Here is an 11,398-nt window from a genome sequence, read left to right on the forward strand (position 1 = left end):
CAGCTGCCAGGTCAGAAATGCTGAATCTTTCCCGGTAAGCCACCACCTCGTGATGCTATACAGATTATTAGAAATGGGTTAATCAAGATGTGAGAGTTAGCCAGTAAGAGGCTAGATATAATGGGCCAGGCAGTGTTTAAAAGAATACAGTTTCAGTGTTATTATTTTCGGGTGTAAAGCTAGCAGTGCAGGAGCTGGGCAGAACAAAAAGCAGGCCTGCCTGCACCTCCTACTACAGAACACACATAAATATATTCTTCAGAAGATAAAAGGCATGTTTTTCGTGTGTGCTAGTGAAAGGATAACTTTCTTGAAAATAAGATACCATAACATTAAAGTTATCGAAAATACGACAAACCTGTAAGTAGCTTTTAAGTGATCTACATTAATCAGATGTGTTAATAGGACATAAAAGAGGTATTAAATGAAAGGCCAAGAAAAGCAGGAAACAGATTTTCCATGTGAATTCCACTGTATTCTAAAGCAGAAGCTAATTTTAATAGCTACCAAAAGTGACATCCTTTTAATATTTCTTTTACATGGGTTTCCTACTCAATACTTTTTGATAATTGACCAATAAAAACAAAATAAATGATATACCACTAAAAATAAGATTATAAAATCATAAGATCAAATACACTAACTTTATACTGCCATTTTCATAACCTCACTCATTAAAAGCAATCATTACATCATACAACAAAAAGCAACAAGTGACAACTTGCCAACTACTAAATTCTCTGGAATCTTTTCTATCAGGTATATGTGTAAAACAATACAGTGCCACACACTGAAAATATGACTCAAAATGAAGCAAAACTCCACAGAGAAAAATAATTCAGATAATACAAACATCCACATGCTTGCTGCTTAGAAATTTAAAGTGAGGCCTGGAGAGATGGCGCAGAGGTTAAGAGCACTGGTTGTCCTTCTAGAGGTCCTGAGTTCAATTCCCAGCAACCACATGATGGCTCACAATCATCTATAGTGAGATCTGGTGCCCTCTTCTGGCCTGCAGCACACATGTATGAATAAATAAAGCTTAAAAAAAAGAAATTTAAAATGATTGGTCATTAATAAACTACTACAGAATATGCAATATAATTTTAAAACAGAATTCATAGGCTCATAAATGACCCAAGGCAAATTTTCAAGAGTATGGTTTCAATATGATCTTTCAAAATTTGCCTGTAAAATAATAAAAAGTTAACATGTGGCTATCACTGCCAAACCATGAGTCCACAAACACAAAAGCTTAGCAACCAGAGTCCAAAGTCAACACAATTCTTATTAATTATTAGCACTTCTGTTAAAGATGTTGAAATGAGAACAAGCCAGAGCTTCTGGCAAAAACAGAAATTCCTGTCAATAAACTTAAGCCCTATGACATTTTCAAAATAAAAAAAAAATAAAAAAAACTGTGGCTATCCTTTAGAAAAATGAACATCTGCCACCCCCGTTGTTTTAATTTTCTAATTTATATTATCATCAACCATTTTACATATCTAGCTTAATCTCCCAATCAAAGACATGTAAATAATCCTAAAATACTTTATAGTGACGATCGTTCCTACTTAGTAAATGAATTGCAAAGCCAAAGAAATAGTGATGGGGAAAACTACTAAGCCAGCAATTCACTTGGAAAGGCTAAAGCAGTGAGGACAACACTGAGAGACTTAAAGCAGCAAGAACAAGAAAGCAGACAAATAAGGTGTACTAAGATTTGGATACGGGGATCTCCACCTTCACATCAGCTGTTTTTCCTTCAGCATCAAACTTCTCCAAACCACTACAATAAGTATCCCTAGAATTGACTTATTCTCTCAGGCCAGTACATTCACTACTCACTACCAAGTGTTATCTCGTTGTGCTTGGGAATTAGTGGACAAAGTTTATTCAAAAGAGCATCAAAAGACCAATATTCACAAGTCAGTTACCTATCAGGCACCCTTGGAGCAAAACAGGATGTAGTAGAATGAATGCACAGAATATGATCAGGCCCGAGTTCCCGGACTTTAGCCTCCACGGCATTCAGGTCAGTACGCAGCTCGTCGCCTTCCAAAACATTTTCAATCACCACTGGTTCAAAACCTAAACAAGTCAACCAGAAATCTAAACATTAGTGTCAATTAAATGCAAGATGATTCTAGAACTCTAAGAAGCAAGGCAATTGTACGAAAGAACTCTAAATATTTATTTCACTGACAAGCTTTTCCTCTAGTAATAAAGATGGCTCAGTATAATTGTTTAAATGTAATTGGCCCCCATAAGCTCATAAGTAGTGGCACTATTAGGCGGTGGCCTTGTTGGAGGAAGTGTGTCACTGTGGGTGGGCTTTGAGGTCTTATTTATGCTCAAGCCTCACAGCGTATCTCAGACCACTTCTTCAGCTACTTCTCAGCACCATGTCTGTCTGCACGCCACCACGCTGCAGCATGATAATGGACTAAACCTCTGAAATGAAAGCCACCCCAACTAAATGTTTTCCTTTTTAAAAGTTTCTGTGGTCATGATGTCTCTTCACAGCAAAAGAAACTTTAAGACAATCAGAACTGGCATTAATCAGAAACAAGTCAAAAGGGTGTGAAGAACAACCAGCAAACAGACTGGATCTTTAGCTCTGTGAAATGAAAAGGAATGGAGTCTATAAAATAAGGAAAACACATGTTAACCAGAAGCCTACAGAAGTTAATTGCTCGGGTGTTGATAACCAAAAAGACTACTAGTCCAGTTAAGTTCTGTTTAAAAAAAAAAAAGGAATGAAGCCTACTCATTCTCTGGGAACATTTCAATTTCACTTGAGTTTACGTTTTTCAGAGATAGACATAAATGATAATAAAATTCAAATGCTAAAATAAATAAATCATACCCATAAACTTTGTGTTTTACTGCTAAAGAAAAGTATAAATTTCAGTCACCTGGAGATCATTGACCCATCTCATGGCCCAAGAGTCCTTCAGATTTTTAACTGAAATAATGCACTTAACTAGCATATAATTAAAGATGACCCCACAAATAATTATGCAAACTTTAATGGTAAATGTAAGTATATATAAGCTTACAAATTGCTAAAACAAAGTATGTGCTAAATTTTATGAATACTTTACTAAAATTTCTTTAAAGCATGAATATGGAGTACATTTAATTTTTCATTTACCTATCTCTATATAAAAATCTGAGTTTCCCAATGGATGTTTAAAACATTACATATGCTGTATGTCTTTTACCTGCAGTGACCATGGACTTATAGCAGGACTTCTGGTCTATTCGCGGCCATATGATATACTTGGCCTTAGGTCTTTTGTGTCGCAATGTTAAGAAACACAAGGTTAGACTCATACCAGTTGCCATAGGAACTACAAAGCAATTGGCCACAGAATGAACACCTACAAATAAGAAATAAAGCAATTTATTATCTCATAAACAAAACAAAACAATGAAAAGCCAACATCCTTCTGGAAGAAATGATAAATTTGGTTCATAAAATAACATGGACTGTAACCCTGGTTCTCTTTCTTATTTGCTCTCATGAAAGTCATGGTTAAAAGTCATCCCTGCGGGTGTTTTCTGTCTTGTCTGAAACAGGTTTACATGTGTGCACTTTTAAAAATGCAAATTCATGTTGCTTTGAAGAGATATAAATACAAGACACTAGTGTGCTGTCTACTCACAAGTCACATTATGATTGACATGATACATACCGGCCAGCTTGATGACATTAAGCACCAAAGAATTGGTAATTTTGTTCAAGAGGCTAGAGCCTGCAGCTTTTGGTTGCACAGCAGAAATATCACCAGACCGCCCAATTCCATGGATGAACCTAAGCAAAAAATGGACCAAAAACTGTACAAATACATTTAGTGTTCAAGTAATTAATACACATATTTACAATTAAATAACCAAAAACTAGCAGAGGCAGTCTTCCACTATTGCAAGCACACTTCATAAATGACTACTGTGGAGTAATCCCCAAGGACCACCAGATCAGTCTCTGTTTTCCTGTTGGTCCACACCAACAGACAATACAACAGACCTGTCTAAATCCATATGTGGGTGTTCGTACTGACTTGGTTGACTCAGAAGTTACTGTCTGGAGCCTCTAAGTTCTAGAAGGTCATAAGAAGCACTAAAGCCTTCATCAGACTTCTTGAGGAGTTTGCTAGTGTGTACTGCCTCTCAAAATCCTTACAGGAAGAGACAAGCTGAGCCCTCAGCCACGTAACCAAGTCATCTTTAGTAGAGTGCCGACTCTAACCTTCCACAAAACTACACTCTTAACTGACATGTGACAACTACACCAGACACCCAAAACACTGAGCTGCTGAGCTCAGTTAACACACAGAACTGAAGAAATAGTCATCATTTTAAGCCATTAGCCTTTGGAGTAATCTATTTAAAACCATGGTACAGGGAACATCCTATTCCCTCTTCCCTTCCTCCACCACAGCGGGACAGATTCTGACCTGAATGGGATGCTTCAGAAACTGCCCTGATTTGCTGGTGGTGGTGACAGTGGCCTTTTGAGACGGGATCCCACTAAGTAGCACTGACCACCCTATATTTTAGACCCTCCCCATTTCTGCTAAGTGCTGGGATTACAGGCAGTACCACCACCCTTGGCAAAAACTGTTCTAATTTTTTTAATTATGTTTCTTGAAAATGAGTGTACAAATCTACTTTTAGATGGCCCTATACCCACACTGACAGATGCCTTTGAATGTTCTTTAAAATAAAGAAATAATTCTTCTGTAAACTCATACAGTCAAGAAGATCAGAAAGTGTGTATAAGGAGCAGATCACAGAGCACTAGTGCTGTACCTCCCTATGAGCGCACTTATATGTGAGTCTTCTAATATATTATATATGAACCAAGTTACCAGGGCAGTTAGACAGGAAACTTACATCCATACTCATTATCATAGTTCATGTTAAAATCAAATTTTAGTATGCCTCTAAAACTGTACTTTGATTTAAAAATCAAAAAAAAATGTTTTTACGAGTTAATATTTCTCACAGAAAGGGTAGAAGATGGAAATAAGCAATCATATCCAAAAGCACTATCAATTAATAATTAAAGTTAACTTTTTGCAGGAGGTGGTGGCTCATGCCTTAAATTCTGGCACTCAGGATGAAGAGGCAGGTCTGGAAGAAAAATTAAACCAATTTTCAGGATGGGTTAAAAAAAACTTTCAAAACGAATGCAAATAATGTAATCATCTAATACACCCGTTCCTCCATCGATTGCAACAAAAAGAAGTACTTATAAAGTGGGATTCAGATACTGATAAACTATGCTCTCAAGTTCATTACTCTCCAATGAAACCTGCAAGTTAAGAAGGGTGTGGGGGCACATGTCTTTAATCCTGCCATTCAGGAGGTAGCGGCAGGTAGAGTTCTATAAATCCAAGGCCAGCATGATCTACAAAGAGAGTTCCCGAACAGCCACAGTGACACAGTGAGACTCTTGTCTTTGAAAATCAAAGAGAGAATTAGGCTATCTTGTCAAAAGAAAGACAACTATGATTTATGTCAACTGAAATTAAAAAAAAAAAAGTCTCACCCGCATTAAACATTCTATGATTCTATGTCTTAACTTCTATGATTGGGGTAAGCTGGCAAGGTACAGGTTCAGAACCAAAATGTCTCCCCTGTGTGGGGGCTGTCACCTCCATGACTATTAGGGAAATCCTTCCAGAACGTTCAGAGACCTTGGAGTGGATTACACCTACCCAGAGGCTATCTGATACTTACACTAGGAACGCCTTGCTTTGCTGTAACTGGCCTACCTCCATATTTCTACCAGTGTGTTTTAAAAGTCTTGGTCTATGATTTAGTATTTTCTTTGCTCTATAACTATTTCATTATAAAAAGCTCATGAAACTGTTACACCACAACATGGTGAGCCACTATGTGGTTGCTGGGAATTGAACTCAGGACCTTTGGAAGAGCAGGCAATGCTCTTAACAGCAGAGCCATCTCTCCAGCACACCACAACATGGTATTTGGTGTCACCTGTCACTTGTTAGTATCTCGAGAGGAACTCGGTGTTTTTTTGTATTGACAATATTAAGCTTTTAGAACCAAGCAGATTTCCTAGTTTAAATATTTATCAGAACACAGCACTGTTGACCATAAAGTGTCTGAAAGGGAAACCATCACATATTAGAACTTCAACTCTGGCATGAGAAGCACCTGCTCGGAGTGTTCCCACCTCCTGGTTTCACTTGGTTCCCATGTCCATTTGAAGAGGGGAGAAACTGTGAGTGGAAAATTTCAAATTTACTATGAATACCTTAACCATTTTTAAGTTCCTCCCACTCCACCTGGGGGAGGGGCCCAAAGGCTCTCACAACTGGCATAAGAAACATACCTGTAATGACGACGAGCAACCAAAGCAGAGGCCACTCTCCCTTCCCTTTCTCCCACCCCACAATTACCCAAGAAATTGTTGCTATCCATGACTGCAAGCTCATGCAGAAAGAGCTCAAGTGTGCTTTCATCCCAGCCGTCCTCTGGACACTTGCCCTTAAAAAAAAAATGGTGAAGATATTTATATTCAGGAAAATTATCATTCCCTAAAACCCCACACCGATGGGCCGGAATTTTTTAATGTGTTTTGTGTTATGTCCGTTGACTCCCCAAATCAAAAACAGACTCAGCAACTATGAAGAAACTGCCAGCTGACCGAACGTTCGTATTCTATTTGACTACAAGCTAGAGACTGAAAATAGATGGAATCCAGACACTTAGGTTTGCTAGGATTCTTAAATCCCAGTTAAGTTAGGGAACGGTCAAGGCGATGCCCTCAGTGAGGAGTTTTCAAACTTCGGGGGCACTGAAGTTCAGCACTGCGGCCAGGAGCAAGGCCCGCCTGAGAGGTCGGGGCGGAAAGCTGCCGGCTGGAGTGCGTTTCCCAACAACACACCGTGCCTTCCCGGCCATGCCTTCCCCAACCGGCCCAGGCTGGCGAAGACCCGGACTTTGGCAATTCCGTGGACACCGAGGAGCACGCCGCCCCGCCCCGCCCCTCCCCTCTCCTCCCCGGAGACGCAGAACCAGGGCACCGAGGCAGGGGAATACCTGCTCTAGAAGCAGCTGGATGAGGTGCTCGTGCGCGCGCCGAGCCTCGCGGCCCTGCCTCACGTATGCCGGCGAAACTCGCCGCTCGCCCGCCGCGAAGCTCTCGGGGTTCATGACAGCTCCCACAAACTACACGCCGAGGCCCAGGATGCAACGCGCCGCCCGAACGGTACGGGGCGGCCGTGGACCCAAAATACCCCAGGCCGCCGGACTCGGCTTCCGCGTACGGGCAAAGTCCGCTACCCGCGCACTTGCCTTCCCGTCCCAAACACACACACCTCGCACACTCCACACACACACCCACCACCATCACCCTTGAGCATTCCTAAGGGAGTTGGTAAGTTTAGCGGGTTTCAGGCCGGAGGAAAGGAGCATTGACTTGGGCTAGGTAAACTCTCTCAGAGACAGGAGCATTGCTAGGTCTTTGAGAGAGGGCAGAGAAAGCAGAAGTGTCCTTGTGTGGGATCCTTAAGAAATGAAGATTTCTGATCCGCTCCAGTCATGTTGTTTCAGTCTTCCCCAGACTGTGTCAGAGCCCAGAAACTTACATCCATGCCTTGATATGTTTCAACATTTACTGCGGCCGGACAACCTTATGAAGTGATAGAGCCCTACCTACTTCTATGGTGAATTTATCTCGTGGTACTTTTTTCATTTCAAATTATGTGATAGTCTGCAGTAATAGAATCCATCACCCTACTATTGGAAGAGAGCCTCGGGAGTGTCTTCCCTGAGTTCTGAAGCTTTCTGTACTTCATTTAGATCTACAGAATTCCTTCGAGAACCTTGTACTAACGCTACTCACTCATAAGGGTATCTTAAGAATGTAGTACTCTACACAATGGAAGAATTCACCAATGGCAGAACATATGTATTTGGTGGCAGCAAGACAGCAAATATGGCCTATGAATTCCCCATGACTCTGAGATGTTTGAGGGGAGAAAAGTGTCTCATCTCTGTTGGAACCCACAACCAAAATGGACAAGAAGTTCAGGGATTCTGTGATGCACTCCTGTTTCTTAGGTTGACAGCCAGACAAAAATAAAGACCCATTTGAAAAGAAGGGATATGTGGCAAATAACGAAAATGTTCTGAGAGGTCTCGGTGCCAAACCAGAATCTTTGCCCATTAATAATCCTTGACCATATAAAGGTCACAGCTCTTCTGCCATTCAAAGACTCCATTGTACAGTACCAGTGTTTCATCCCTTGCCTTTGAAAAGAAAAAAATAGGGGAAGTGTAGTTGGACCTTTTACTGAGTTAATCCACGGGCCTCCAAGGGCAGTTGCTTGGGGCTATCAGATATCTTCAAAGGATATCACGTGTCTCTATGAAGTCACTCATTGTAACAGAGACAAACTGGTCCCTCTCCCAAGTCAACATTAGTTGTGAAGCTGTACAAATATCACTGAGGTCAAGTGAGGATCATGTGTAACCTGCCTACAACATAGTCTAGGAAAAATCTAAATAGTGGGCTGAACTGTGACCTCACTAGCCTTTATACCATTTTTAGATTGACTTTTAAAATATCTTCTAGCTATTGTATGTCTGCTTTCAGGGTGGTCTACCGTATTTCCTTGCCAAAAGCAACAACCTTGACAGTCACTGAAAGTTACCTGATTTTGTTTTAACCTGGGTGGAAGGGAGGAAGAAAGGAAGGAAGGAAGGAAGGGAGGAAGGGAGGGAGGAAGGAAGGAAGGAAGGAAGGAAGGAAGGAAGGAAGGAAGGAAGGAAGGAAGGGAAAAAAATCCTGCTAGGCAGTGATGGCCCACACTTTTAATCCCAGCACTCAGGAGGGCAGAGGCAGGCGGATCTCTGTGAGTTTGAGGCCAGCCTGGTCTACAAAGTGAGTTCCAGGACGGCCATGGCTGCACACAGAGAAACCCTGTCTTGAAAATTTAAAAAAAAAAAATCTCGGTAGTGACCAAGACACATCATGCAGTTCTACTGTAAGGTATTATCCCTTACTCAGTTGAAATTCTGAAGACTGTGTGATCTCTACAGAAACTTCACTGCCCTTGAAACTCTTTTTGATGAATAATATCCTCACATTTAAATCAGCAAAACTTGAAGACATCCTTAAACTTTCTAAACCAAAGGTAAGCACCACTTCCATAAATCTATATGACTGTGTACTTCATTACTCTAAAGGTACATAGGCTATTTCCTATGAATCATTGGCTGGAAGTCTCATAATTAGAGATTTCACCTCTAGTAATAGAATCTGCCCTACCACGCATAGATATAATGAAATTGCACAAAATTTGTGTTCAATACGTAGCCATAATTGCCAGACCACTGTCCTAGTATTCCCGCATCTTCCCAAGCAGCCTCTTTCTTCATCGTGGTCTTCAACAAAGAAAGCTCATGTCTTGGGAGGATGTAGGAATATTGTTCTTGGGCCTCACTGGAATGAATTTTATTAGGTACAGTCCACATCAAATACAAGAGTGAAATTTCACAGTCAGTCTTTGGGCTCTTTCACAATCAGAGAAGCAATATGGAGCAACTACTACAGATGTCAACAAAAAGGTTTCTCAAAAAATTAAAAATAAAGGCTGGGCCAAGGAGCATGTGTCTTTGATTCCCAGCCCTTGAAGGCAGAGAGGCAGATCTCTGTGAGTTTGAAGCTAGCCCAGTCTATGTAGTAAAGTCCAGACCAGCCAGGGCTATGTGGTAAAACCCTGTCTCCAAAAGCAAAGAAAGACTTAGAAGTAGTACCATAGGGCTGCCACCCAGACACTTGTGCATCCACATCTGTAGCTGCACCAGTCATAATGTTTAGGAAATTAAAAACCAGATTATATGTCCATCAGGAAATAAATGGATGAATATATTTGGAGCATATATACCTAGTGGAATTTTATCCAGGCATAAAGAAAAGCTAAATCATAACATTTTTTATGAAGACGGATAAAATTGAAAACTATTGTTCGGGGGGGGGGGAGCCAAATTCAGAAAGATAAATTTGGCATTTTCTTCATATTTGATCATAGATTTTAATACATATATACATATATGTGGAGGTCGTAGATACAGAACAGAGAAAGGGTTCATGAAAATGAGAAAAAGAAATCTTAAGGGGGAGCTATAATGGGGAGACCCCTCAAGAAGACCACTCAGATACAGTACAGTCAATTAAAAGTCTTTATTCCACATGTCTGGGACTACACTCAGGTATGTGAGACCCAAGTGTAGCCCCAAGTGTATAGAGCAAACAGCTTTAAAAGGCAAAAACCAACTCATGTTATTTTGCTTGGCAGTTGCAGTGGGAGATTTTGTGCAAGCAAGCAGTTTAAAAGAAGCTAAGACAAGAGGTTAGCTGGAGGGGGAGGTTTTACACAAGCAGGCAGTTTAACAGAAGCCAAGATAAATTATCTGGGACACCTTGGCCTCAAGCACCTAAAATAGACTCAGATAATTTTCCATAGGATTTTCCATCAAGGAGATCAAATTCCAGTCAAACCCGAAATGGCCTCAGCAAGAGCAGGAGATGAGTTAACCCGCACCCTGTCTTGCCCTGTCACGGAGGTGGAGAGAGGCTAACAGAATGTGTGCAACATGAAGCAAGCAAGCTCTTGGGGGAAAGGAAAGGAACACTGAGAGGGAGGCAAGAGATGGAGGGAAGGAGAGAGAAAGGGGCTCAAGAACAAAGTATGTATGGAAATACCAGAATGAAACTCTCTTCTTTGTGTACTGACATCTTTTAAGAGCTCAATTAAGAAAGCAGATCAGAATTCTGTCAGAATGAAAAGTTAACCTGACAAGATACTCCAAACAGGATTTTAAAGAGATCTCTCAGAAACAGCCCATCTTCTAAAGCTGTAGGCCACACAGGACCTTCACAACAAGCCAGGGACCTCAGAGTAGACAGTTCCCTTTCCAGGCATTCAGCCAGGTCACCGTCTACTTGTTTTAGCTATTAAGTCTGCTCACATCCTTCTCATTTAAATAGACCCTGACTTTTGGCCTCTTTTCTTTTTATTCTTGCATCGGTATAGGCCAGGACATAGTTATTCGAACGCCATTCACTTCTCTCAGTCACAGTGAATGCTACATGGACCATCTATCACTAGCCCCAATGATTAAAACACCTAAGCAATTTCAGCCTTATGTAAAAAAAGACCAGAGGGAATCGTGACCACTGGTGTTCCCACTCGCAGCTATGAGAACAAGCGATCATAAGCAATTCAGCACAATCACTTCGCTTGTGTCCATCCCTCCCTGCAAAGAAGCGATGACCCTTACAATTTTGATTAGACCAAGAGTGCTTCTGAATTTGAATTCAACAATCTTAATAGGGTAATGGGCCAAAGCC

At 40.9% G+C, this 11,398-nt stretch overlaps 1 protein-coding gene across 2 annotated transcripts in view; it reads right to left on the reverse strand.

Moving 5' to 3' along the window:
- Sepsecs (Sep (O-phosphoserine) tRNA:Sec (selenocysteine) tRNA synthase) overlaps positions 1–7,235 on the reverse strand; it is a 28,143-nt gene extending 20,908 nt beyond the window's left edge. Inside the window, exons 1-5 of one of the 2 annotated variants that reach the window (XM_050149845.1) lie at positions 7,081–7,235; positions 6,371–6,525; positions 3,702–3,820; positions 3,228–3,386; positions 1,938–2,091 (exon numbers count right to left, since the gene is read on the reverse strand). In XM_050149845.1, coding sequence (XP_050005802.1) covers positions 1,938–2,091; positions 3,228–3,386; positions 3,702–3,820; positions 6,371–6,525; positions 7,081–7,194 — 701 coding nt within the window. In that variant the 5' untranslated portion in view covers positions 7,195–7,235. Of the gene's footprint in view, positions 1–1,937; positions 2,092–3,227; positions 3,387–3,701; positions 3,821–6,370; positions 6,526–7,080 lie in introns of those variants that run through there. The other variant, XM_050149846.1, reaches the window with a different exon arrangement.
- Between the last annotated feature and the right edge of the window lie 4,163 nt (positions 7,236–11,398).

This window comes from Alexandromys fortis, unplaced genomic scaffold, assembly GCF_014885135.2.
Source record: "Alexandromys fortis isolate MF-2015 unplaced genomic scaffold, M_Fortis_MF-2015_v1.1 scaffold_0, whole genome shotgun sequence".
NCBI lineage: Eukaryota > Metazoa > Chordata > Mammalia > Rodentia > Cricetidae > Alexandromys > Alexandromys fortis.